The 27,679-nt window shown below is 45.1% G+C and overlaps 1 protein-coding gene across 1 annotated transcript; it reads right to left on the bottom strand.

Annotated features, from left to right (window-relative positions):
• On the bottom strand, nucleotides 1–27,427 carry LOC117355356 (lymphocyte antigen 6E-like). The gene is made up of 3 exons (XM_033933789.1): nucleotides 27,274–27,427; nucleotides 11,750–11,860; nucleotides 1–1,608 (listed from the first exon to the last, which is right to left on the bottom strand). The coding sequence occupies exons 1-3, from the start codon at nucleotides 27,323–27,325 to the stop codon at nucleotides 1,412–1,414; spliced, it is 360 nt and encodes a 119-aa protein (XP_033789680.1). The 5' UTR covers nucleotides 27,326–27,427; the 3' UTR covers nucleotides 1–1,411.
• Nucleotides 27,428–27,679: the final 252 nt, after the last annotated feature.

Here is a 27,679-nt window from a genome sequence, read left to right as displayed (position 1 = left end):
TCTATTTACTAGATGCATTTGCCTCACTGAAAGGAAAAGTGTGGAATAACTTGTAGGTTTCGTGGCTCCACATCATTCTCTTTTTGAGTGGGCTCAGAACTTTTCAGCAGCCCCTCGTACATTGACTATTGACCTCGATGAGGCCAAATGCCATGGGAAGATATTTTCAGTGGATTGAGTTCTCAAGAGAAAATACATTCACTCCCTGGATTCTATATATGCAAATTCTGCACATCGTTAAATTGAGCAATGAACCAATTAGCGGCAATAATTGAGTGCTGATAATCAATTATCAGTGCTAATCGGCAAAGACCTAGTCTATAAAGATGGAAGTGTAAATTCTTCTGCATGGTTTTTACAAGGGGGTGTGGCCATGGGAGGGGCTTGGACGGGTTCTTGGGCATTCCGAGAATTTTTATGCATTGTACAGAATACAGTAGATAGGTGCCTAATATAGGCATGGGGATTTACGCCAGGTTTTAGTTGGTTTAAATCCTCATGACTAAACTCAGGGGCCGCGGCTAGATGGAATCTGGAAATACGTGGACGTCAATGCGATGACATCACTCGCATGTGTGATGTCATCACGTCGACATTCGCGCATGCTTGGAGGTCCTCCAGGCGGAACCCTAAGCATGTTATCACTATGCCAGCGGGGGTGCTGGAGGAGGGAAGGTGCGGAGGAGAGATGCCGGCTGCCTACAGGATGTGCCTCTCGCCATGAGAGGTGCGTCCTGTAAGCAGTCAGCCAGCGCCTCTCCTCCTCACCGGTGCCTTGGCACAGAGTTTTCGATACACTGATTTATAGAACGGCACTTAACACTCATGTTTGGCACCATATGTAGAATTTGGTCTATAGGGGCTGATTTATCAGAGATTTCTCTCGAAGGCATAGAATGAGGGGAAGCAAAAAAAGAATAGTAGTAAGCAAGCTCAATACAAAAATGACTAACATATCTCGATTAGACTACAAGGCTCATATTCAGAAAAGAAAAACGTCTAAAGGGACAGATGGGCGTTTTTCTCGCTAGGCCCTTCCAATTTGCTATTTTTGCAACCTGGTTTCTGGACGGATCGCTAGGCTGCTCATCCACAGTTCGCCTAAATCTCAAGGGGATGCGCAAGAGGGATGGCGTGGGCAGAACTGTGGTGGATTTAGGACCTGGATGTTTTCTTCTGCCGTAATCGAACATTTGAAAATACGTCCAGGGAAAACCAAAATGAAAACTAAAAAAACAAACAAACCCAAAGTGAAAAATCCGCTCTTGCTTATGACTATTCTTTTTGGCTTATATGTGCAGGAGAACATTTTGTACCCATTCTAATCACTTTCTTTTTGAATGAGATGAAGGCTGGAGGGAGTGGTGGGGGGGGGGGGGGGTTGAAATCGGTCCCTCTCTTTTCTCCCATGTTAGAGTCCAGCTTGCAGCAGGGAGCCAACGAACCCCAACGAGATGACCAGGGGGAGGCAGCTGATCCTCACGCTTGTCGCTCCATTACACAGGTCTGTTTTGCAACAGGTAGCGTTACCAGTTAGTTCCAAAGTAGTTTGGGGTCCTTCGGTACATTCCGAAACACATTGTTTGCTCATGAGAACAGTAGAACTAGCTAAAGAAAGAAAGAAAAGCATTATGAGATGTAATTTTATACCTGTTTTAAGTTCTTTCTTGAAAGGTGGTAATTCCCGGTAGTAGCATAGCGAGGGTGAGAGGCACCCCTCCCCCGCCCCCTTGCCTTGCGCACACCCCTTCCCTTCCCCCATACCTGTAACTGTCCCTGTACGAGAAGCGTTACAAACTTGCTGCCCGCGTCGGCACTCCCTCTGACATCACTTCCTAGGGACCCGGAAGTGACATCAGAGGGAGAGCTGACGCTGGCGAAAACAGCAGGTTGCCGCTCACCCCGGCGAAGAGCTAGAGGTATGTATATGTGTGTGGGGGGGGGGGGAAGAGTGGAAATGAGCAGGCAGAGAGGAGGACGGGTGCCAGTGCACTCCACCAATGTGGCACCCAGGGCGGACACCCCCCCTCACTATGCCACTGATTCCTGGTGTATCAAGACTAGTTTTCAATGTGTCGGTGACTCATAAAAGACACTGTCATGTGGGTTTTGTGTGGCCCAGCCCTGGCTATGCCCTGTCCCACCCACAGCCCTACACCATCCCGCCCCCAGGCCTGCCCAGTTCAACCCATTCCTGCCCCATAACACCCCAACCCCAGCCCCGCCTCCCACTGCCTGCTCTTGTTGGGCAGGAGGACTTCCGCGCAAGCGCTAATGCCCTCCTGCCCGACGCTGATTTCTTCAAAGCTTTTCAAAACCCAAAGTGCCGGGTTTTGAAAAGCCGTCTGGAACCCCTCAAAAAGAGGACATGTCTGGGGAAATCCAGATATCTGCTAAAACCTATGCAGATGTGACACGATGACATCACACGCATTCGCACATGTGTGTGACATCACCACATTGCACCCGCGAATGCGCAGATGCTCTCCAGAGGCGGTTCAAAACTTTTTTAAAAACCCGGACAAAATGCTGGCATTTGAAAAACTGTCTGGACCACCTGGACAGTCATCTAAAAAGAGGACATAAGAAAATAAGAATAGCCAGTTCCCACAGTGGCCTGTCCAGGTGCCTGGCCAAAACCCAAGGAGTAGCAAGATTCCAGAATCCCCAGAGCGCCAACATTCCGTACAGAATCTCAAAGAACAGCTGATTCTGGAATCCAACATAGAAGCAACATTCTAGAATCCCAAAGAGCAGCAACATTCCATTCTACCAATCCAGTGGCTTCCCCCACATCTTTCTCAATAATAGACTATGGACTTTTCCTCCAGGTACTTGTCCAAACCTTTCTTAAAACCAGCTACGCTATCCGCTCTTACCACATCCTTTGGCAACGCGTTCCAGAGCTTAACTATTCTCTGGGTAAATCTGGACATCTCATAACCCTAGTTCTAAACCACTTTAAAACTGGCAATATGCTACCCTGCCTGTTCTAGCGCTATCACTGCTGATCTACGTACTATATCAAATATATCTTTGAAGGACTGGTGATTTCAAATGTATTGCCTCTAATTTAAAACAAGATTAGTGGAATTTAGATGTGTGATTGCAGCTAATATGTTAAAGACAGCGTCAGGATGGAAATGAGACCGTATGCTTTATGGTAGGGTTACTGGACGTCCGGATTTCCCTACACATGTCCTTCTTTTGAGAACATGTCCGGGGGTCCGGATGGCTTTTCAAAACCCGGCAGGTTGTCGGGGTTTTGAAAAGCCTCCTCAAATGCATGCACGGACTTCCTCACAGCCCAACAAGAACAGGCTGCAGGAGGCAGGATTAGGGCATTGCAGGGTGGTGATGGGCGGGACTAGGTGGGCCAGGGGGAATGGGTCTAGGGATCTGGATTTTCCGATTGGAAAATCTAGCAACAGTACTTTATGACAAGTTGCCCCACACTAACTGGTACAAAGTGACAGGGCCGTTTAGAACTGAGAAGCCCCCTACTACGTTCTAGAAAAAAATCAAATGACTCCAGGCCCTGTTGAATCTTCCTAGACTCCCATAAAAAAAAAAAAAAAGATCTTCCCTGTCATCCCCATCCCCTCTAGGCCTCCTTCTATTCCCTGGGAGGAGAGAAGCTGATATGCACGGACGGGGAGAGGGACCTTGGGGTGATAGTGTCTGAAGATCTAAAGGCGAAAAAACAGTGTGACAAGGCAGTGGCTGCTGCCAGAAGGATGCTGGGCTGTATAAAGAGAGGCGTAGTCAGTAGAAGGAAGAAGGTGTTGATGCCCCTGTACAGGTCATTGGTAAGGCCCCACTTGGAATATTGTGTTCAGTTTTGGAGATCGTATCTGGCGAAAGACGTAAGAAGACTTGAGGCGGTCCAGAGGAGGGCGACGAAAATGATAGGAGGCTTGCGCCAGAAGACGTATGAGGAGAGACTGGAAGCCCTGAATATGTATACCCTAGAGGAAAGGAGAGACAGGGGAGATATGATTCAGACGTTCAAATACTTGAAGGGTATTAACGTAGAACAAAATCTTTTCCAGAGAAAGGAAAATGGTAAAACCAGAGGACATAATTTGAGGTTAAGGGGTGGTAGATTCAGGGGCAATGTTAGGAAATTCTACTTTACGGAGAGGGTAGTGGATGCCTGGAATGAGCTCCCGAGAGAGGTGGTGGAGAGTAAAACTGTGACTGAGTTCAAAGAAGCGTGGGATGAACACAGAAGATTTAGAATCAGAAAATAATATTAAATATTGAACTAGGCCAGTTACTGGGCAGACTTGCACGGTCTGTGTCTGTGTTTGGCCGTTTGGTGGAGGATGGGCAGGGGAGGGCTTCAATGGCTGGGAGGGTGTAGATGGGCTGGAGTAAGTCTTAACAGAGATTTTGGCAGTTGGAACCCAAGCACAGTACCGGGTAAAGCTTTGGATTCTTGCCCAGTAATAGCTAAGAAGAAAAGTTAAAAAAAAAAAAATTTAAATTGAATCAGGTTGGGCAGACTGGATGGACCATTCGGGTCTTTATCTGCCGTCATCTACTATGTTACTATGTCCCGAAACAAGAATCATGCCTTGGTATTTCTCTATGAGCGTCAACAGTGCTGTTTTGATTTTGGCAGTACGAATGACAGAAGAGGAAACTGATGCCTTCACTCCAGCACAAGAAAAGGACTTCAGGGGGTGGTGGGGCGGGTGAGTTGGATTAGGGCAGGGGTAGGGAACTCCAGTCCTCAAGAGCTGTATTCCAGTCGGGTTTCAGGATTTCCCCAATGAATATGCATTGAAAGCAGTGCATGCAAATAGATCTCATGCATATTCATTGGGGAAATCCTGAAAACCCGACTGGAATACAGCTCTCGAGGACCGGAGTTCCCTACCCCTGGATTAGGGTATAGAAATCAAATTGCCCATCCATAGCATCCACTATCTCCTCCTCTCCCCATTGGCTAAGGCACTTAACATGTGCATCTCCTCTTCCTATAGGCTAAGACACTTTACTCCTGCATTGTGATGTCATAGAGCTTTATACATAGTTTTTTTTCCCCACTACTACTAGGGAACAATAATATTCTATAATTGTGATAATATATTAAATAAAGAAGGGAGGACTTGTGTTTATTGGCTTCCAGGAGCATAACGCTGTGCTGCCTGTCACGTGACCATCCTATGCGAAATTACCACCAGAAAAGATAAGTTCTTAAAGATATTAGTTATAAGATTGATTTATTACAAATTAAGGTGGTATAAGACATAAATGGTGCTATGATGGTCTGATGGCAGCCTGTGTTTTGTTTTATACACTCAAACACTGAAGATTGTGGATCTGAGCACTGTTTAAAAGAATATTTTAATGAATATTATAAAAATCACAATATTGTGACATATATGTACTTATATAGATACCTTGTAACATGATGGCAGATAAAGGCCAAATGGCCCATCTAGTCTGCCCATCTGCAGTAACCATTATCTCTTTCTCTCTCTGAGAGATCCCACGGGCCTATCCCAGGCCCTCTTGAATTCAGATACAGTCAGTACAGGAGGGCACCGAGGCCTCAATCCTGCTGTCGGAGGGGATTGGGGAATGGTACTGTAGATTCAGAGGCACAATTCTTGTTTCAGGGTAAGGGGCTGAGGTACAGAAGGCCCAGATACTCAATTTCTATTTTAGGGATGGCGGTCTGATTCAAGGAATGGGACCCGGAGGCTTAATTCTTGATTCAGGAGAGGGATTGGGGGTGGTTTGCTTTGAACCATAAGACAGGGCTACCAAACATCTGGGAAAAGCCGGACGTGTCCTCTTTTTTACAGTCTCAAACAGAGGACGATGCAAACTTGCTGACAATCTGTCATCCCACCTTCCTTCCCCCAGCAGGAAACCTCTCTCATTTCCGCATGCTGCCGCTTACACTCTTTGGGCCACCAGCACTTAAACACACTGAGGGACATAATCAAAAGAAACGTCTAAGTCCGTTTTGGCCTAAGTCACAAGTCGTCCAAAGTCGAACACGGGAAAAGGTCCAGTTTCGAAAAATACGTCCAGCATATTTTTTTTTTTTTTCCGAAAATCGTCCAACTGTATGTCCTGCCATCTGTTCGCCAAGACCGCTAAGTCGTCCATCTTTGTACCCTGTGTTCGACCAAAAATTTATCCAAGTCACAAATGCCTAGAAAAAAACCTTTTGGGCACAGGAGGGGCCAGAAATGATGGACTGGACACCCAGACATGGCACCAGAGTAGTGGGGTACCTTACAGGGCACTGCTGTGAACTTCACAAAAAGGGTCCCACATAACATCTCACTACAGCTCTTTATAGGTCATAGTGAGCCCCCAAAACACCCCCAGAATCCACTAGACCACCCCAATAGCCTTTATGGCTGCAGGAGCCACTTATATGGCAGTACAAAAGGGTTGGGGGGTGCACATTTTTCACCATGAATGCAGTGATTAGAGTGGCTTATGTAAAGTTGTTATTATGTCTTTTATGGGGTGGGGGTCAGTGATCACTGGGGCAGTGTGCGGGGGTCTGTACTTTGTGTCTACAGTGCTTATCTGGTCACTTTGAATACCTTTTGTGGACTTAGACCTGGTTTTAGATGGCCTAAGTCACAACGTCTAAGTTCTGTCTTGGCAGTGTTGAAAAACCTTCGGTTATACATAAGGTGATCATACGTCCCATTTTGAACGGGACCATCCTGTTATTATATTTCCTGTCCCGTTGTCCCCACACACCACTTCGGGACACCGAAATGTCCCGTTTTCAGTGGTGAGGGCGATCTAATAACGGGACGGTCCCGTTCAAAATCTTGGAAGAGCTGGGGACACAGCTTTCTTTACCTGCTGCCACTGCCATTGCCACCAATCACAATCCTGCCCCGATCTCTTCCTGTTCCTGCACTGGCTCTCGGATTCGCCGTACCGCTTTGCCCTTCCCCTTGGAGCAGCACTCTCCTATGTAAGTGGCTGGCCCAGAAGCTTTCTCTCCGACGTCAGAGTTCACGTTGGAGAGAGGCTTGTGCAGGGCACTTGCCTTGGGCCTGAAAATAACAGGGGGGGCCTGTCCGCCGCAGTACAGCAGCGGGAGCTGGAGTGGGCTGGGTGACGGGTGCTTGGAGATGGCAGAAGCAGGTGGCGAATGCCCTGAGGAAGAGAAGAAGGAGGAACAGCAGCAGCAGTGCTGGTCGTGGACCCGTCGCCCCTCTCCTCCTGCTCAGCAGCAGCATGTCTCAGGGCGGCTGAGGAGTTCTGGTCTCTGGCCCGAATATGGAGCCTCCTTCCCCCTGGACGGCGGTTAGACTGGTGAGTCGGTCCGGAGGCAGTTGGGGGGGAGGGGTGGACTCCAGTACAGAGTTGGCACTTAGCATGTGTAGGGATGGAGGGGGTGAAAAGAGGCCCCACTAGGGAAATATCAAGGTGTTTGGTGGGGGTGACAGGAGCAGGCTTGTTCTCTCTCCTGCCAACTCCAGGAGGTGTTGGGGATGCGCTTCTTAGACGTCACTGGAGTTAGCAGAAGGTGACATCTGGGCTCCTTGGCTCCCATTTATTTAGAGAACTAAAAATATATGTGTTTGCGGCGCAGGAAAGCCAGATTACAATATCGAGTTTGTTTTCATCATGATCCCAGAGACGCAAGGTAACCTGATTTACTAGTGTCACAGAGTTGGTGAAAAAGAAGTCTCTAATACTTTTTCCTAAAGAATCTATTGCTCTGACTTCTAGATCACCCTCCACTTCCCTCTATGAATTGTACAAATGATTTGGATGGTTGTTCTTAAGGTCAATGATTAGGTTTGGTAACTGATCAAGTAATATTTTGAGTGACAAAAGTGCTATTGTCTAAAGCTGAGTTAAAATGTTTTAAATTTCTGGGCATTAGTAATGGCATTATTCTAAGTCCCCTCTTTCCTTCCTGTTTACCAAGCCCTTCTTCTTTCCATTGGAGTTCCTTTCTTTTTTAATTCCTGTAAACCGTGTCGAGCTCCACTTCTGTGGAGATGATGCGGTATATAAACTTAAGGTTTAGTTTAGTTTAATGGTTCTCTTTTACTGTTCCCTGTTGCCTTCATGAATGGTTTTGTAGAAAGCTGGTCAGATTTGGCTGAATACAACCGAACAAGTGTTTTAACCTTGTATAAGTGGGTGTAAGGAAGTCCTTTATCAGTTGTTCAGTTCCTTGTTTTTAAAGATTATGTACAAATTCTGTACAACTTAGCCAGCAGATTAACCATTCCTCTTAACTGTACCATGGCATCCTGTCTGTCTTGTCTGTTTAAATTATAAGCTCTTTCCAGCAGGGTTGTCTTCTTTGTGACCCTGTACAGTTCTAAGTACATCTGATAGCACTATAGAAATAATAGTAATGGTAGTAGTAGTAGGGGGGGAGCAAACAGGGCAGGGGGCCCCCAACTGCCTGGTAAGGTCAACTTCCCTCCCTTCCACTCCCTTGCTGCCCTCTCGCCAGCAAGCAAACTGAACCCAAGCAGGGGGTGTGGAGGAAGGACCCATGCTGGAAGGAAGTGGGGAGGAGGATGGAAAGAGGGCACATGCTGGATTGGGGGAAGAGGATAGTTAGATACTGGAAGGGGTGAGGGAAAGAGGTGGCATGGAATCGAGGGTGAAATACTCACATGGATTAAAAACTGGCTGGAGCATAGGAAACAGAGAGTGGGGGTAAATGGACAATACTCGGACTGGAAGAGTGTCACCAGTGGGGTGCTTCAGGGCTCGGTGCTTGGACCCGTGCTCTTCAACATCTTTATAAACGATCTGGACATAGGTACGACGAGTGAGGTGATTAAATTTGCAGACGATACAAAGTTATTCAGAGTAGTGAAGACATAAGGGATTGCGAAGATCTGCAACGTGACATAATCAGGCTCGAGGAATGGGCGTCGACATGGCAGATGAGGTTCAACGTGGATAAGTGTAAAGTGATGCATGTTGGTAACAAAAAATCTCATGCACGAATATTGGATGTCCAGGGTGGTACTTGGAGAGACCTCCCAGGAAAGAGACTTGGGAGTTCTGATTGACAAGTCTTTTCTATGCTATGTGTGTGAGGAGAGACACAGAGGCAATGTTGGATGGAGAGAGTGCTCTAGATGCGGTGTATTTAGATTTTAGCAAAGCCTTTGACAGTGTTCCACACAGACGTCTAATAAATAAACTCAGTGCCCTCTGGATGGCTCCCAAAGTGACGGGCTGGATCAGGAACTGGTTGAATGGAAGATGACAGAGGGTAGTGGTCAGTGGAGAACACTCTGAAGAAAGGGAGGTTACCAGTGGTGTGCCTCAAGGCTCTGTTCTTAGGCCTGTTCTTTTTAAGATTTTTATAAACGATATCGCTGAAGGGTTGTCAGGTAAAGTTTGCCTCTTTGCAGATGATGCCAAAATCTGCAGTAGAGTAGGACACGCCGGATGGTGTGAATAGCATGAAGAAAGACCTGGCGAAGCTTGAACGAATGGTTTGAAATTTGGCAGCTAAGATGTAATGCTAAGAAATGCAAGGTCGTGCTTTAGGGCTGCAGAAACCCAAGGGAACTCTTTTGCACGAAAGAGGAGTGGGACTTGGGTGTGATTGTATGTGATGGTCTTAAGGTGGCCAAACAGCTTGATAAGGCAACGGTGAAAGCTAGAAGGATGTTAGAGTACCTAGGAAGAGGTATGGCCAGTAGGAAAATGGAGGCATTGATGCCCCTGTATAAGACTCTGGTGAAGGCAGAACAAGAAAAAGTGGAACAAGAGTCTCTGGCCATGTTTGGAGTAATCCTATTAAAAAGTGTATCATGTCGAAAAACAAGACTCAATCATAAAAACCATATATTAAAATACCCGAATGGTACACTGCTACCAGGGATAGTGTCACATCTGCGCATGCTCGGAAGCATTCCAGACGTGGCCCTGAGCTTGGCGCTCTTCAAAAAACCTGGACAAACAGCTGTTTTTTTAAAAAAAATCTGGACAGTCCTTCAAAAAGAGGACATATCTAGGTTTCCCCAGACATCTGGTAACCCTAGGAAAAAGAGATAGGCAGTTTAAAAGGAGGACTTCCTTTACTTCTATGTGTAATGTAATGTAATTTATTTCTTATATACCGCTACATCCGTTAGGTTCTAAGCGGTTTACAGAAAATATACATTAAGGTTAGAAATAAGAAAGGTACTTGAAAAATTCCCTTACTGTCCCGAAGGCTCACAATCTAACTAAAGTACCTGGAGGGTAATAGAGAAGTGAAAAGTAGAGTTAGAGGAAAAATAAAAATAAAATAAACATTTTAACAAGATAGCATTGATCTAAATACTTTGGAAGGTAGAAGAGAGGAGAGAAAGGAATAGAAGCAGAAGGGGGAGCCGTTGAACAGTAGAATTCTGGAGAAATTTAAATGATAGAAAGGCAAAACAATAGATAAGATTAAAGATAAATCATAAGCTGGAAAGAAGAATAAAATAAAACTTTGTCTTCAATCCACGGTTTCAGCGTCAGTGATGAAGTGGAGCAAGTAAGTTTAGGAGGAGCGATTGACGTTTCCAGAAAGGGCTTCTTCAGGGAAGAGACTTGGCAGACAGTCCCAGTTTCATTGGATGTAAATTGATATGCTATAGAAGCTGGATCTCAGGCCATTGTTGTGTGTGTGTGTGTGGGGGGGGAGGGCTTATTTGCCTGGAATCCCAGTCCAATTTGTCTTACTTTTTAAGCTTTGATGTTTCACTTACATTTACTGACAGCTGTCAACATTTGTCTATTTCTGATCTGAGGAATAAGGATCACCTTCGAAAGCTAATCGAACAATGCCCTAAATTGATCCAATAAAAAATGGTATTACCTTTATTCCTTTATTTCTTATAATTCTATATGTTAAATTTGGGGAGAGTTATTATGCCCTCAGATCACAAATGGACATTTTCAACCCCTTTTGTTTAAATTTTTCAACCTCTGTTGGGTTGGAAATAATTTAAAAAGGCAGCCTCCTAATGCTCATGTTATTTTAGGTTCTAATCCTAGTCCTTCTTTGCAGGTCACTCATACTTCTTGGAAGTTCTGTGGTACTGGGCCACTTCTCTTTATTTTATTTCTTCAGTTTTCCATACCGTTACTCCTAGGGGAGCTCAGAACGGTTTACATGAATTTATTCAAGCACTCAAGCATTTTTCCCTGTCTATCCCGGTGGGCTCACAATCTATCTAATTTACCTGAGGCAATGGGGGGATTAAGTGACTTGCCCAGGGTCACAAGGAGCAGCCTGGGTTTGAACCCACAACCTCAGGGAGCTGAGGCTGTAGCTTTAACCACTGCACCACTCTGGAAATCAAAATGTAGCAAAAGGGATCCAAGTGTAGGACAATCCAGCCATTGTGACATCATTGATGAGATTGGCTCTTATTGGTGGAATGAGGCATTATGATGTCACAATACCAGCTCTGGCTATCAGAGACTGAAGCTGTTCACACTATTTATTTATTCAATTTTCTCTACTGTTCTCCCAGGGGAGCTCAGAAGGGTTTACATGAATTTATTCAGGTACTCAAGAATTTTCCCTGTCTGGCTCATAATCTATCTAATGTACCTGGGGGCAATGGGGGGATTAAGTGACTTGCCCAGGGTCACAAGGAGCAGCGTGGGTTTAAACCCACAACTTCAAGGTGCTGAGCCTGAAGCTTTAACCACTGCATCACGCTCTCCCCTCTAGGGCTATACCCACTGCTCCAGTGCTTGCATCTGAAGAGTTTACAGTGAAACGTACCATCTTTGTGACCTTTGATGCTTATGCAATAGGTCTCATTCTGACACTTCTTCTTCGTGCAGGTGTCCATGTTTGATACTTCTTTGCATGAGTAGCACGTCAAAGAGTGCACTGCAAGAGAAACAGGAGATGTCAGCAATGTTTCAGTGTCATTGTTAGCTGTCTATTCCCAGTTTCCTTTTCACCGCATAAAGACGTGCTGCCATGGCTGTCCAGAGAATCCACACCCATCTCCCAGTATCTGCAGGCTTGTGAAAAACAATTGTATAACTGCACGCATGCACGTTTAACAAGAGAAATGTATATCGGCAGTGGCATAGCGAGGGCGAGAGGCGCCCGGGATGGAGGCATCCCCTCCCGCCCTCTTCTCCACCCCACCCCGCTTCTTCCCCATCCCTCCCTTCCCCCCACACCTCTAACTTCCCCGGCGCGAACAGCGTCACCAACCTGCTGCCCCCATCAGAGTCTGCTCTCCTCACCTCATTTCCTATGCGCAGGACCCCCGAAGTGATGTCAGAGGGAGACCTGATGCTGGCGCGAGCAGTAGGTTAGCGTTGCTGCTTGCACTAGAGGTACGGTGGGGGAGTAAGTGAAGGCGCACGTGCGGCTGGGGAGGAGTGGGAAGGGCGGAGAGGAAGGGGTGCCAGTGTCCCCACCAAGATGGCGCCTGGGGCAGACCACCCAGCCCCTCTTACTACACCACTGTATATCGGAACCTGGTACTTTATAATTAAAAAGAGAAATGTATATTTGCATAGTAGGACATTCACATTGTGTTATAAACATGAAATATTGTAACCATTTCGACGGTATATTATGTATGTTCAATTTGTAACCCGTTCTGAGCTCATTGGGGAGAACGGGATAGGAAATGGATTAAATAACTAAAATAAGTGCACAGAAAAGAGAGCGTGGGGGGGGGGGGGCATTTTCAAAACACGTCTAAGTCCAATTTGGACGTATGGCGCAAGACGTCCAAAGTCAGCAGTAAGAAAATGCCTATTTTTAAAAGGTAAACCACTGTACGTTTAGAAAAAAATATATATATTTTTTAAATCCTTTATTTGGACGTTCAGGCCATTGGCACGCCCAGACTGCCAGGACGTCTATCTTTATACCACATTTTCGACCAAAATTTTGTCCAAGTCCCAAACGCCCGGCACAAGACCATTTGGATGTGGGAAGGGTCAATCTTGTAACGGACTGGCCACCCAGACATGGCAACCTTAGAGGGCACTGGTGTGAACTTCACATAAAGGATGCCAGATAAACATCTCACCAGAACTCCCTTATAGGTTATGGTGAGCCCCCCAAAACCCATTATACCCACCTATCTACAACCCCAATAGCTGTTATGGCTGCAGGTGGCACTTATATAGCAATAGAGTAGGGTTTGGGGTTTTTTTTTTTGATGGACTCATATTTTCCACCATGAATGTAGTGGTTAGAGTGGCTTATGGGACTTGCTACTCCTCTCTATGTTTCACTAGCCCACCCACCAGGTTACTTAAGGCTCTACTAGGCTTTCCTATACCAGGTGCTGATGTTCTGGAGACAGGTATGTACGTTTGTATTCTGATCTTTGTGGGGGTGAGGGGGGTCCGTGAGCACTGGGGGAGTGTGAGGGTATCTTACCTTGATGCATGCAGGAATCATCTGCTCAGTTGGGCATCTTTGTGGCCTTCTAAAACAGGTCTAGTTTCAAACGTATAAGTTCCGTCCGGGATGTCTTGCAAAATGTTTATCGCTGCAAGACGTCCATGTCTAACCCGCCCATCACCCGTCTCCACCATGCCCATCTCGTACAGAAAGACTGTTTGTATTATTGGCACTTAGACATCCTGGCAATTAGGACATCTAAGTGCTGATGTAGGATGCCTTTTGGACGGCTGGATGATTTGATTATACCCCTCCATGTAGATACTTTATTGAAGGTGTACACATGGCCGTCTTCCACTTACAGGTGTGACTTAAAGAATAGTGTAAATAACGGACGTTGCACTCAGGTGAACCCATTTCCTCCTGCCAATGATTTGGCATAAGTGGATATGCCTGTTCAGGCATCACTGGTTCCCTCTTAGCTGAGCGGGAGTCCTCCACCTACAGTCCTGCCAACAGGTGGTGCTGTTTCACTATTACATTTTCAATAGTGAGGGACAGGCAAGCTCTGCAGGACTCCAGGGAGCCTGCCTGCCCCTAGGGACTGAAGACGTAATACTGAAGCACCACAGTGTGTTCTTGTTATCCGCATGTTCCGTATTCACAGATTTGCTTATTCATACAAAATAAAGTGTAACCCATTTTTGCTATTCACATACCTTTTTGCTTACTCACAGTCCGTGCATTCCCATGAGAATAAAGATATTCATATAGCTGAGTGGGTGGGTGTACTGTTGGACCCAAAGACTGTTCTTTAGCAGCTCTCCTGACCGGCCCAGTTCACTGATGAGCGTGTTCTGGTGGCGGCCTTCTGGGGGTCCCACCCATGATGGAAACAGTTTTGGTACGTCCCATCAGTGGACTGGGCCAGTCTGGAGAGTGTAAAAGAAAGAAAATTAGCAGGTAAGAACCTAATTTCTCCTTTTTTAATGTAAAAACAGTGTATAAAATATATTTATAACTTGCAGAAAATAATAAGCGGCCTGTTCTTTATAAAAAGGGTTCGTGAAATGATGAATTTATAGTGTTATGTAGGAAAAGTGTTCAGTAAACAAGGCCCCGTAGGAACCTCACCCCCTTTTTGTCATAGGGTCAATGGCTCCTTATTTGCAGCTTCGTTATTCACGGGGGGAGGGGTGTTTAGGAAGCTAACTGAAGAAATTGATGGAGAAATGATGGAAGAGATTAAATGCAACTACAAGGGAGGCATCGCAGTTATCAACTATCCGGGGATTTCAACTATCCGGGGATAGACTGGAACCTAGGCTGTGCTAGAGAGACCAAGTTCCTGGAAACTGTAGACGATTGCTTCCTGGAACAACTTGTCAAGGAAAATACAAGAGGAAACGCAATTCTGGACCTAATTCTAAATGGACTGTGAGGACCAGCACAAGATGTAGAGGAAGAAGGGATGCTGGGAAACAGCGATCACAATATGATCCACTTCAACCTGAAAATAGGGGCAAAACATCGGTCCACAACAACAGCCACGGCACTAAACTTCCAAAAAGGGAATTACGAAGGAATGAGACGCATGGTGGGGAAGATTAAGAAGAGGATAAACACTGTAAAGACGCTAGAGCAAGCTTGGTCTCTTTTTAAGGATACGGTCACCGAAGCACAAAACCTATATATACCGCATATCAACAAGGGATCAAAGAGGAAAAAGAAAAAAGAACCAGCGTGGCTCACTGTAGAGGTAAAGGAAGCGATCAGAGACAAAAAAGCCTCGTTTAAGGAATGGAAAAGATCAAAAACAGATGAAAACTGGAACAAGCACAAACAACATCAACACTGGTACCATAAGGCAGTAAAAGGGGTCAAAAGAGATTACGAGGAAAAAATAGCCAAGGAGGCGAAAAACTTCAAGCCGTTCTTTCGATATATTAAAGGGAAACGACCTGCGAAGGAAGCGGTGGGACCGTTGGATGACCAAGGAATAAAGGGAGCGCTAAAGGAGGACAAAGCAATCGCTGACAGACTGAACGCATTTTATGGGTCTGTTTTTACCGAAAAGGACATACACAACATACCGGAACCCATCAGACTATATGCTGGAAGTGAAAACGGAAAACTGGCAGAGGTGTGCAGGCAGATTGATAGGCTTAAGAGTGATAAATCCTCGGGGCCGGATGGCATCCATCCAAGAGTCATCAAGGAACTGAAAAGGACCATAGCTGAACTGCTTCAACTAATAGCCAATCTGTCGATCAAAATCGGGAAAGATTCCAGTAGACTGGAAGGTGGCGAATGTTATGCCGATCTTCAAAAAAGGTTTGAGGGGAGACTCGGGAAACTACAGACCTGTAAGTCTAACCTCAGTACCGGGAAAGATGGTAGAGGCGCAGATAAAGGACCGCATTATTGATCACCTTGACGGACACAGTCTGATGACCAGCCAGCACGGTTACAGCAAAGGCAGATCTTGTCTGACAAACGCTGCACTTCTTCAAGGGAGTAAACAGGCAGATAGACAGGGGCGACCTGGTCGACATTGTATATCTGGACTTTCAGAAGGCGTTCGACAAGGTTCCGCATGAACGACTACTTCGGAAAATTGCGAGCCATGGAATCGAGGGTGAAATACTCACGTGGATTAAAAACTGGCTAGAGCATAGGAAACAGAGAGTGGGGGTAAATGGACAATACTCGGACTGGAAGAGCATCACCAGTGGGGTGCCGCAGGGCTCGGTGCTTGGACCCGTGCTCTTCAATATCTTTATAAATGATCTGGACATAGGTACAACAAGCGAGGTGATTAAATTTGCGGACGATATGAAGTTATTCAGAGTAGTGAAGACGCAGGGGGATTGCGAAGATGTGCAACGTGACATAATCAGGCTCGAGGAATGGCAATCAACATGGCAGATGAAATTCAATGTGGATAAGTGTAAAGTGATGCATGTCGGTAACAAAAATCTCATTCACAAATACAGGATGTCTGTGGTGGTACTTGGAGAGACCTCCCAGGAAAGAAACTTGGGAGTTCTGATCAACAAGTCGATGAAGCCGTCCACACAATGTGTGGCGGCGGCGAAAAGGGCGAACAGAATGCTAGGAATGATAAAGAAAGGGATCACGAACAGATCAGAGAAGGTTAGCATGCCGCTGTACCGGGCCATGGTGCGCCCTCACCTGGAGTACTGCGTCCAACACTGGTCGCCGTACATGAAGAAGGACACGGTGTTACTCAAAAGGGTCCAGAGAAGAGCGACTAAGATGGTTAGGGGGCTATGCCGTATAGTGAAAGATTAGAGAAACTGGGCCTTTTCTCCCTCGAGCAGAGGAGATTGAGAGGGGATATGATCGAAACATTCAAAATACTGAAGGGAATAGACTTAGTAGATAAGGACAGGTTATTCACCCTCTCCAAGGTAGGGAGAACGAGAGGGCACTCTCTAAAGTTGAAAGGGGATAGATTCCGTACGAACGTAAGGAAGTTCTTCTTCACCCAGAAAGTGGTAGAAAACTGGAACGCTCTTCCGGAGGCTGTTATAAGGGAAAACACCCTCCAGGGACTCAAGACAAAGTAGATAAGGACAGGTTTTTCACCCTCTCCAAGGTAGAGAGAACGAGAGGGCACTCTCTAAAGTTGAAAGGGGATAGATTCCGTACGAACGTAAGGAAGTTCTTCTTCACCGAAAGAGTGGTAGAAAACTGGAACGCTCTTCCGGATGCTGTTATAGGGGAAACCTCCTTCAGGGATTCAAATAGGGGAAAACACCCTCCAGGGATTCAAGACAAAGTTAGACAAGTTCCTGCTGAACCGGAACGTACGCAGGTAAGGCTAGTCTCAGTTAGGGCACTGGTCTTTGACCAGAGGGCCGCCACGTGAGCGGATTGCTGGGCACGGTGGACCCCTGGTCTGACCCAGCAGCAGCAATTCTTATGTTCTTACGTTCTTAACCTCAGTGAATAACAAGAGCGCACTGTACCACCCACTGGCTCCAGTGCATTTGGAGGACTGCGGCTCAGCTTAGAGGGAACAGTGGCATCAATGCAGGTTTATACCAGTATTCTATTATGGAATCTACACCCAGATATCGTTCTAGAAGAGCTGCTCCCTAAGCAACAACTGGGCTCCCAGTTGTTCCCCGTATTCTTTTCCCCACTACAGCTGAGGAGGAGGCTTTTTCTGTAAGAACGGGGTGCTCTCAAAAGCTTTTTCACACCATCGTGGAAAATGATCAGGAGTGCGGAAGCTGTCAGTGTTTTACAGACCTCTGGGCTCTGCACCAGCTCTCCGGCCCGATTCCAACTTAGCTCTTAATGCAAAGATGAAAGAGGAAGCTACCACCTTGAAAAAGCCTGAGCTTGGTTACTGCCAAAGCAAAAACATGTTTGCCTGCTTTCAAGCAATAAAATTCTGTGTTTGCTGTTTTTTTTTCCTGGAGGCTGGCTGTTCCTATTTACCAACCCGATAAGGAGCTAGATTTCTGCCACGACTATTGTTTCACTCTTTCTCCCACCATTTTAGGAACCAGCAGTTGTTCCTCCTATGCCTAATGGTTTCCAGCTCAGCTAGAGCTAAGACTAGGCCCAGGAATTGCTTTTGTGTCACTCAATTTCAGAGAAATGCGAGTTCTTTTTTTGGTGCAAGGTCCTGGGGTTCCTGGCACCAAAAAAGAACTTGCAAGTGCCAAGGCTGAACCATCCCAAACAGTGAGATTTACTACCTAAAAGAATGAGGTTTGCCAGATGGTCTAAGAATAGTGTCATTGTCAAATGATGGCCACCAGGATGGCCACCAGGATGGTCTCGGGGCTAAAGGGTCTCCCGTACGAAGAAAGACCTAGCAAATTGCAGCTCTACACTCTCGAAGAGCGTAGGGAGAGGGGAGACATGATTGAGACATTTAAGTACATCACGGGACGGATCGAGGTGGAAGATGATATCTTTCTTCTCAAGGGACCCTCGACCACAAGAGGACATCCGCTCAAACTCAAGGGAGGGAAGTTTTGTGGAGACGCCAGGAAGTACTTCTTCACGGAGAGAGTGATTAAGCATTGGAACAAGCTTCCAGTGCAGGTGGTCGAGGCACGCAGCATCCTAGACTTCAAGAACAAATGGGATACCTATGTGGGATCCCTACGAGGTCATGCTAAGGGATAGGGTCACTAGGACTTGAATGAGCGGGTTAGTAGAGTGACAGTATAATTACAATTATACTTTAGGGGTCAGTAGACTTAAGAGGGTGGGTAAATAGTGTGGGCAGACTTGATGGGCTATAGCCCTTATCTGCCGTCATCTTTCTATGTTTCTATGTTTCTAAATATAGATAGAGTAATATAGCTTAAAAAAAAGCAGCATAAAGTGATATTTAAGAACATAAGAACAGCCTTACCGGGTCAGACCAATGGTCCATCAAGCCCAGTAGCCCGTTCTCACGGTGGCCAATCCAGGTCCCTAGTACCTGGCCAAAACCCAAAGAGTAACAACATTCCATGCTACCGATCCAGGGCAAGCAGTGGCTTCCCCCATGTCTTTCTCAATAACAGACTATGGACTTTTCCTCCAGGAACTTGTCCAAACCTTTCTTAAAACCAGCTACGTTATCCACTCTTACCACAACCTCTGGCAATGCATTCCAGAGCTTAACTGTTCTCTGAGTGAAAAAAAAAATTGCTCCTGTTGGTTAATACATACAGCTGACTTATCTTCAAAGTCTTCATAAATCTTGCTATCAAAACATAGGGGCCGTGATGATCCAATACCCCAATGCCAGGTTCAACCAAGCCCGGTTTCGGGAGCTTAGCATCCCTTCATCAGGAACCCATAGGCAAAAGATGGTAATAAGAATTCGAGCTGGCTGGGAGGAGGGTGGAGCTACCCAAGCAGAGTGCAGACGCGTTTAAAAGCCAAGCAAAAATAACGTCATGAAAAAATAGACCAAAAGTATTTCCATATAACTTCATCGAGTGTCCCCTAGTCTTTGTAATTTTTGACGGAGTGAAAAATCGATCCACTTGTACCCGTTCTACTCCACTCAGGATTTTGTAGACTTCAATCCTATCTCCCCTCAGCCGTCTCTTTTCCAAGCTGAAGAGCCCTAACCGTTTTAGTCTTTCCTCATACGAGAGGAGTTCCATCCCGTTTACCATCTTGGTTGCTCATCTTTGAACCTTTTCTAGCGCCACTATATCTTTCTTAATCAATACAAATACAAATCTTCCCCTATTTTTTGTTTAACCAAATAACATACATTTAGAAGAAGGGAAGACCTAATACATATATGCACACAACATTAATAATTTATTAATCAACCTTACTTTTTTCACAAATCTTATAAATATATTGACTATACCACCCTCTGACTTATAACAAACACCTATTTCAACAGACAACCCAGGCAAATGCCCGGGTTGCCCCGAAAACCTGGATAATCAGTTCCACATTGTCCAGTGTTTTATTTGCCAAACTGGTACTTCATGGATTAAACTCCTGCTTTCATGATAAGATCTGGTTCTCTCTTGGATAACAACTGGAAAAATGGGGGGCTGGCTTGAACATTTTGTCAGTTGTTATCCAAGAGAGGACAAGATCTTATCTTTGGACGTCTAGGCCATTGGGATTCCCAGACCATCAGGACATCTATCTTTATGCCATATTTTCAAACAAACTTTCATCCAATTCCCAAACGCCCAGAACAAGATCTTTTGGACGTGGGAGGGGCTATTGTGATGGACTGGCCACCCAGCCATAGTAACAAAGCAGTGGCGCACGGTAGAGGGCATTGCTGTGAACTTCACATAAAGGTTGCCAGATAAACAATGAGCAATGGATTTCCCCCAAGCCATCTCAATAATGACCTATGGACTTCTCTTCTAGGAAATTATCCAAGCCTTTTTTAAACCCCGCCAAGCTAAATGATTTCACCACAGTCACAGGCAACGAATTCCAGAATTTAATTACACATTGTGTGAAGAAAACATAGTCAAGTTACATAAAAGACGTGTAGAATCCATAAACTTAAAATGATAAGCGAGATATTCAGTTGCTGAACACCTAAGTCAAAACCACACCCACGATCAACCCCCCTAACCATGCTCTCTGTTAACTATGCGCTTTGGACTAGATGCCTAACTTTCAATTAATGCCAATTATGAGGTGTTAATTAGCACCAATTAAGCCTATCAATTAAGTTAGGCACCTACATCGGCTAGGGATGCTGAGTTAGGTGCCTAACTTTTAGGCAGACTTTATAGAATTTCGGGATTAGGGTATAACCTACAGGTCGTTGTAAGCAATTCACATAATGCGGGATCCCTCCCATGTCCCGTCCATGTGACTCCTCCTTTGCATGTCCCATTGCAATTGTAGGCAGAGCTAAAGCTACAGAATACCACTTAACGCATGTAAACTATATCAGTCACTTGAATGCAATTGGTACCTAATTTTCAGTGCCCTTTACAGCACGAGGGAGACATTACACACTTTTAATAGCGAACAACATTTGTTTCTGACAACCTGTCTCTCTACTCCACTGTGAGTCTATCTTTTGGTCACTTTTTCCATAGAGCATTCCCAGGGCAGAGTTCTGTCAGGAAGGCAACAACCCATCTGGTTTGCATTTTCAGATTTGCATTTGTTATTTTGGCTGTAAAACGTACCTGCAGAAAAAAAAAAAGAGCTGCAGATCCCCATGGCTATGTTTTCCTTTGGCAATTTTCACAGGGAAGGTGGCTACCTGCTTTCATAAGAACAGCTTTACTGGGTCAAACCAATGGTCCATCAAGCCCAGTAGTCCGTTCTCACAGTGGCAAATCCATGTCCCTAGTACCTGGCCAAAACCCAGAGCGGCAACATTCCATACAGAATCTCAAAGAATAGCAAGATTCCGGAATCCCAGAGAGTAGCAAGATTCTAGAATCCCAAAGAGCAGCAACATTCTAGAATCTCAAAGAGTAGCAACATTCCATGCTACCAATCTAGGGCAAGCAGTAGCTTCCCCCATGTCTTTCTCAATTACAGACTATGGACTTTTCCTCCAGGAACTTGTCCAAGCCTTTCTTAAAACCATCCTCTGGCAATGCATTCCAGAGCTTAATTATTCTCCGAGTGAAAAAAAAAATTTCCTCCTATTGGTGTTGAAAGTATTTACCTGTAACTTCATCGAGTGACCCCCTAGACTTTGTAATTTTTGACGGAGTGAAAAATCGATCCACCTGTACCTGTTGTACTCCAGAAGTAGAGCAAAATCCATAGGCAACATTGCCGGAGGGCTTTGCACCTGCCTGTAGTTTTGAAAATTGCCCCAAGAAGGCAACAGTTTACCCTGAAATGTTTTGTTATGTAGAAAACCTCTCTTTCAAGTTTATTTATTAGAATTTATTTAAAACCTTTTTTTGAAGAAATTCACCCAAAGTGGTGCGCACCAAGTAAAGCCCAGTTACAGAGAGATTACAGGAGAGATGGCAAAGAGATCTCACTAATTCCTAGATAAAGAAATAGGTTTTTTGCTGAAATGGACTTCTTTCTTGGCTTCCACCCTTCCCAGACAGTTCCTATTTTAAATGCTATTTCTCCTATGCCAGAGCGTCCTGCCTTTTCTAATCGAGTGTGAAGGGAGGGGTAAGAGGGCATCCATTTCCGTGCTCTGAATGTATTTTAACAATTTATTTATTGAATTCATTCTCTGTCCCATTCTCCCCAAAGAGCTCAGAATGGATTACAATTAACAAGTTACAATTTGCCATAGCTACAGTACAAGTTTTTTCGATGCAAGTTTTTATCCTAATTCGACGCATACTAGGGATCTAATACCAATCTACATAGTTTACAGGTTACAGGTTACAATTTGCCCTACTGAATTATATATCTATAGGGAACTAGCTGATGACCCGGCGTTGCACGGGTATTTAATTATAGCAATAACACTGTAAATGGATTCAAATAAAGATACTTTATAGTGGTGAATGAAATTATTGTTTTACAGCTTAATAAAAAGTACAATATTCAAATTATAATGTTAAATATTTGACAAAATGAATACAATACAACTAACGCAAAACGTGATTATAAACAACAATTTTAGTTTCACCTCCTGGAGCAAGAACATATAAATTCTTGGGTGAACCCACCCTTGAGCAAGCAACATAGAGTTGTGGGCAAGCAACATAGAGTTGTGGGCCACGAGACCCCCAGAACATATCACCCCAGGTAGTGAGGGATCTGCATACCAAGTTTCGTTCAAATCGGTCAAGCCGTTTTTGAATTACTGTGAGAATGGCAGCTTTTTACATTTTTTCCATTGACATGAATGGGTGATATCTGCTTATCTGTTTGTAGCTCCGCCCACGTGTGCAGGTGGGCCGTGAGACCCCCAGAACATATCAGCCCAGGTAGTGATGGACCTGCATACAAAGTTTCGTTCAAATCGGTCAAGCCGTTTTTGAATTACTGTGAGAATGGCAGCTTTTTACATTTTTTCCATTGACATGAATGGGTGAAATCTGATTTTATGTTTGTAGCTCCGCCCACATGTGCAGGTGGGCCGCAAGACCCCCAGAACATATCACCCCAGGTAGTGAGGGATCTGCATACCAAGGTTCGTTCAAATCGGTCAAGCCGGTTTTGCGGAGGCAGTTTTTACATTTTTTTCCATTGACATGAATGGGTGAAATCTGATTTTCTGTTTGTAGCTCCGCCCACGTGCGCATTTGGGCCGCGAGACCCCCCAGAACATATCACCCCAGGTAGTGAGGGATCTGCAAACCAAGTTTCGTTAAAATCGGTCAAGCCGTTTTTGAATTACTGTGAGAATGGCAGCTTTTTACATTTTTTCCATTGACATGAATGGGTGATATCTGCTTATCTGTTTGTAGCTCCGCCCACGTGTGCAGGTGGGCCGTGAGACCCCCAGAACATATCAACCCAGGTAGTTGGAATTACTGTGAGAATGGCAGCTTTTTACATTTTTTCCATTGACATGAATGGGTGAAATCTGATTTTATGTTTGTAGCTCCGCCCACATGTGCAGGTGGGCCGCAAGACCCCCAGAACATATCACCCCAGGTAGTGAGGGATCTGCATACCAAGGTTCGTTCAAATCGGTCAAGCCGGTTTTGCGGAGGCAGTTTTTACATTTTTTCCATTGACATGAATGGGTGAAATCTGATGTTCTGTTTGTAGCTCCGCCCACGTGTGCAGGTGGGCCGCTAGACCCCCAGAACATATCACCCCAGGTAGTGAGGGATCTGCATACCAAGTTTCGTTCAAATCGGTCAAGCCTTTGTGAATTACTGTGAGAATGGCAGCTTTTTACATTTTTTCCATTGACATGAATGGGTGAAATCTGATTTTCAGTTTGTAGCTCCGCCCACGTGTGCAGGTGGGCCGCGAGACCCCCAGAACATATCACCCCAGGTAGTGAGGGATCTGCATACCAAGTTTCGTTCAAATCGGTCAAGCCGGTTTTGAATTACTGTGAGAATGGCAGCTTTTTACATTTTTTCCATTGACATGAATGGGTGAAATCTGATTTTCTGTTTGTAGCTCTGCCCACGTGTGCAGGAGGGCCGCGAGACCCCCAGAACATATCACCCCAGGTAGTGAGGGATCTGCATACCAAGTTTCGTTCAAATCGGTCAAGCCGTTTGTGAATTACTGTGAGAATGGCAGCTTTTTACATTTTTTCCATTGACATGAATGGGTGAAATCTGATTTTCTGTTTGTAGCTCCACCCACATGTGCAGGTGGGCCGCGAGACCCCCAGAACATATCATCCCAGGTAGTGAGGGATCTGCATACCAAGTTTCGTTCAAATCGGTCAAGCCGTTTGTGAATTACTGTGAGAATGGCAGCTTTTTACATTTTTTCCATTGACATGAATGGGTGAAATCCGATTTTCTGTTTGTAGCTCCGCCCATGTGTGCAGGTGGGCCGCGAGACCCCCAGAACATATCACCCCAGGTAGTAAGGGATCAGCATACCAAGTTTAGTTTAAATCGGTCCCACAGCTTTTTACATTTTTCCCATTGACTTGAATGGGTGAAATCTGAAGTTATGTTTGTAGCTCCGCCCACGTGTGCAGATGGGCCGCGAGACCCCCAGAACATATCACCCCGGGTAGTGAGGGATCGGCATACCAAGTTTCGTTCAAATCGGGCAAGCCGTTTTTGCGTTGGCAGCTCTTTACATTTTTTCCATTGACATGAATGGGTGAAATCCGATTATCTGTTTGTAGCTCCGCCCACGTGTGCAGGTGGGCCGCGAGACCCCCAGAACATATCATCCCGGGAAGTGAGGGATCTGCATACCAAGTTTCGTTCAAATCGGTCAAGCCGTTTTTGCGTGATCGCGGCACATTCATACATACATCCGATTTTATATATATAGATTGGTACTGACACCTCTAAGTGTTAACATTCACACCTTCAGATACGTTCAAAAAGTGGCCGTACGTCTAGAATTTTTATTTTTTTTTTTGAAAATCCACTATTTGGACGTCCAGGTCATTGGGATTCCCAGACCATCAGGACATCTATCTTTATGCCATATTTTCAAACAAACTTTCATCCAATTCCCAAACGCCCAGAACAAGACCTTTTGGACGTGGGAGGGGCCATTGTGATGGACTGGCCACCCAGACATAGCAACAAAGCAGTGGCGCACCGTAGAGGGGCACTGCTGTGAACTTCACATAAAGGTTGCCAGATAAACAATAAGCAATGGATTTCCCCAAGCCATCTTAATAATGGACTTCTCTTTTACGAAATTATCCAAGCCTTTTTTAAACCCCGCCAAGCTAAATGATTTCACCACAGTCACAGACAAAATTCCAGAATTTAATTACACATTGTGTGAAGAAAACATAGTCAAGTTACGTAAAAGACGTGTAGAATCCATAAACTTAAAAAGTGGCCTAAATCAGTACTTGGACGATCGTCGAAGTACCGATAATCAAAACCGGTTTTAGACGTATCTAAAACCAGCTTAGGTCTTTACCCTGCCTCTGAACTCCTAGAGCGAAAAGAGATGTTTTTAGAGGAGGGGAACGGGCGGGAAGTGGGCCGGCCTAGACTTAGGGCCCAGTCGTAACTTATATGTTTTGACTTAGACCAAGTCAAAACAGGTGTAAGTTCTGAATAGGGGCCGCTGAGCTGATTGCCGAGGCACAGGCTCCTACCCCCCTACCCCGAAGCCCCCTGTTGTTAGAGCTCAAGCCCTCCTGCTGAGGCGCAGGCCCCACCCCCCTCAAATACAGGCAGGAGGGATCCAAGGCCCTCCTGCCCATAGTGCACCCCTCTGCGATCCCTCCCCCCCCCCCAACCCCCATTTTTTAGAATGGACATTTCTCTGCTGCTACTTTCAGCATTTAGGGACTTAGGCCAAAAGGGGACTTAGACTTTTTTTTAATTATGCCCCCTCCATACGACCAAATTTAAGAGGCTCTGTCATTACTCATTAACCCTAAAGCCCTTAAAGGAAGTAATTTATTTTCCATTTGAGACACCCTCCTCCTTTCCAAATATCAAAATGTACTCTTTATATTTCTGCCACCGCCCCTAGATCTGTTCTCCTTTCATTCCCGCCCCTTCCCTCCCAATATACCAGATCTCTGTTCCTTTTCCTGCAAATGACAACGTGGAACATTCTTTCTATTTGATGTTTAGCAAACTCAGTGATAGGGAGTGTGGGGTGTAGTGGTTAGAGCTACCGGCTCAGCACCCTGAGATTGTGGGTTCAAATCCTGGGCTGCTCCCTGTGACCCTGGGCAAGTCACTTAATCCACCAAAAAATACTTTCCTTGTGTCATAACACTCTAAAGTATGTCTTAAATAAATTCCAGGTGTATATCCCTATCTAGTAATGCTTTTTTCAGCTTTGCACTTGTAAGCATATGGGGATCTGAGGCTTTTCCTCCTTTGCTAAGGTCAATATAACAAGACAACAGCAAGTGATATACACCAGGAGTATATTTAAGATATACTGTAGAGCTTTATAAACAAAGGAAGGCATTTTTTGGTGAACTGATTATTCTTTCTGTGCCTGCATATCTTTTGGGCAAGTCACCTAATCCCCCATGGCCCCAGGTACGTTAGAGAGTGTGAGCCCACCAGGACAGACAGGGAAAATGCTTGAGAACCTGAATGTAAGCCATATTAGGCTAGAAGAAGTATTTAAATGCTAAAAATACATAAATATGAAAGAAGGAAATGGTACCTACAGAGGCATCAAGATAACAAAGGAAAAGTGCAAGATTAAATGAAGAACCCTGAGAACCAGTAGCCAGAGTTCAAATCCCTGCTTCAGCCACTGATGCTCCCTCAGGCACAAAGAAATGATAAACCCCTGGGCGAGGAAACGATAACTGGACCTGGACTAACAATTTGCCATCAGCTCCGATTTGTGAAGGGAATCTTAAGTGAAAAGGTCCAATTTTAAGAAAATCTAGAGAAATCAAAGGAATGCAGGTGATACCTTTTTTATTGCACTAACTTAGGGTATTGTTTGATTAGCTTTCTGACCTGAAGAAGAAGGGTTCCCTTCGAAAGCTAATCAAACAATCCACTCGTACGTTAGTCCAATATAAAGGTATCAGTTTATGTATTCAATTTTCTATACTGGTCTCCCAGGGCAGGTCAGAACGATTTATGTGAATTTATTCAGGTACTTGAGCATTTTTCCATCTGTCCTTATGGGCTCACAATCTCTCTAATGTACCTGGGGCAATGGAGGGATTAAGTGACTTGCCCAAGGTCACAGGGAGCAGTATGGGTTTGAACCCACAACCTCAGGGTGCTGAGGCTGTAGCTTTAACCAGAATCGTCTTTATTTCTTCTCTTTTGTTTTTATTTCTATATCTTTAATATTTTTCACATATAAACAATGCATTGGACGGTTCGTGTTTTCATCTCACTTACCCAGGTGCAGACACACAGCTGCGGCCAGCAGGGAAACCAGTAAGATCCTCATCTTCAGTTGATGCCTCCGGACTAGAGAGTGACGGATACACCAGGAGTGTTATATAACCTCTTGGGAAATGCTTTCTATGGCTGCTCTCCAAAAGGAAATGAAACTGCTCAGGGCCTCTGTTCCACATCATCTTTATCCTGAAAAGTGTTATTTATGGTGATTATCCACTCATAGGATAAGCTAATATAAGGGGTTGGTTTTCATGAATGTTTAACTATGATCACTGTTTGCGTAGTAGGCTGGACTGGTAAAAGGCTAGCACTGGTGATTCCACATCTTATCAAATGTTGACTAGCATATGCCCTTTAGAGGTTTTCTGATTTTAATATCATTTGCTTATTGACATACATTTCT

Source organism: Geotrypetes seraphini, chromosome 2 (genome assembly GCF_902459505.1).
Source record: "Geotrypetes seraphini chromosome 2, aGeoSer1.1, whole genome shotgun sequence".
Taxonomy (NCBI): domain Eukaryota; kingdom Metazoa; phylum Chordata; class Amphibia; order Gymnophiona; family Dermophiidae; genus Geotrypetes; species Geotrypetes seraphini.
This window is presented reverse-complemented; position numbering and strand designations above follow the sequence as displayed.

Bases quoted from the DNA above. Each gene is read 5' to 3' on its own strand.
- LOC117355356 (XM_033933789.1), bottom strand. From the start codon at position 27,325: ATGAGGATCTTACTGGTTTCCCTGCTGGCCGCAGCTGTGTGTCTGCAC. The intron at 11,861-27,273 runs GTAAGTGAGATG...TTTCTCTTGCAG, and splicing joins AGCTGTGTGTCTGCACCTGG to TGCACTCTTTGACGTGCTAC. The intron at 1,609-11,749 runs GTACGTTTCACT...TTCTTTCTTTAG, and splicing joins CATCAAAGGTCACAAAGATG to CTAGTTCTACTGTTCTCATG.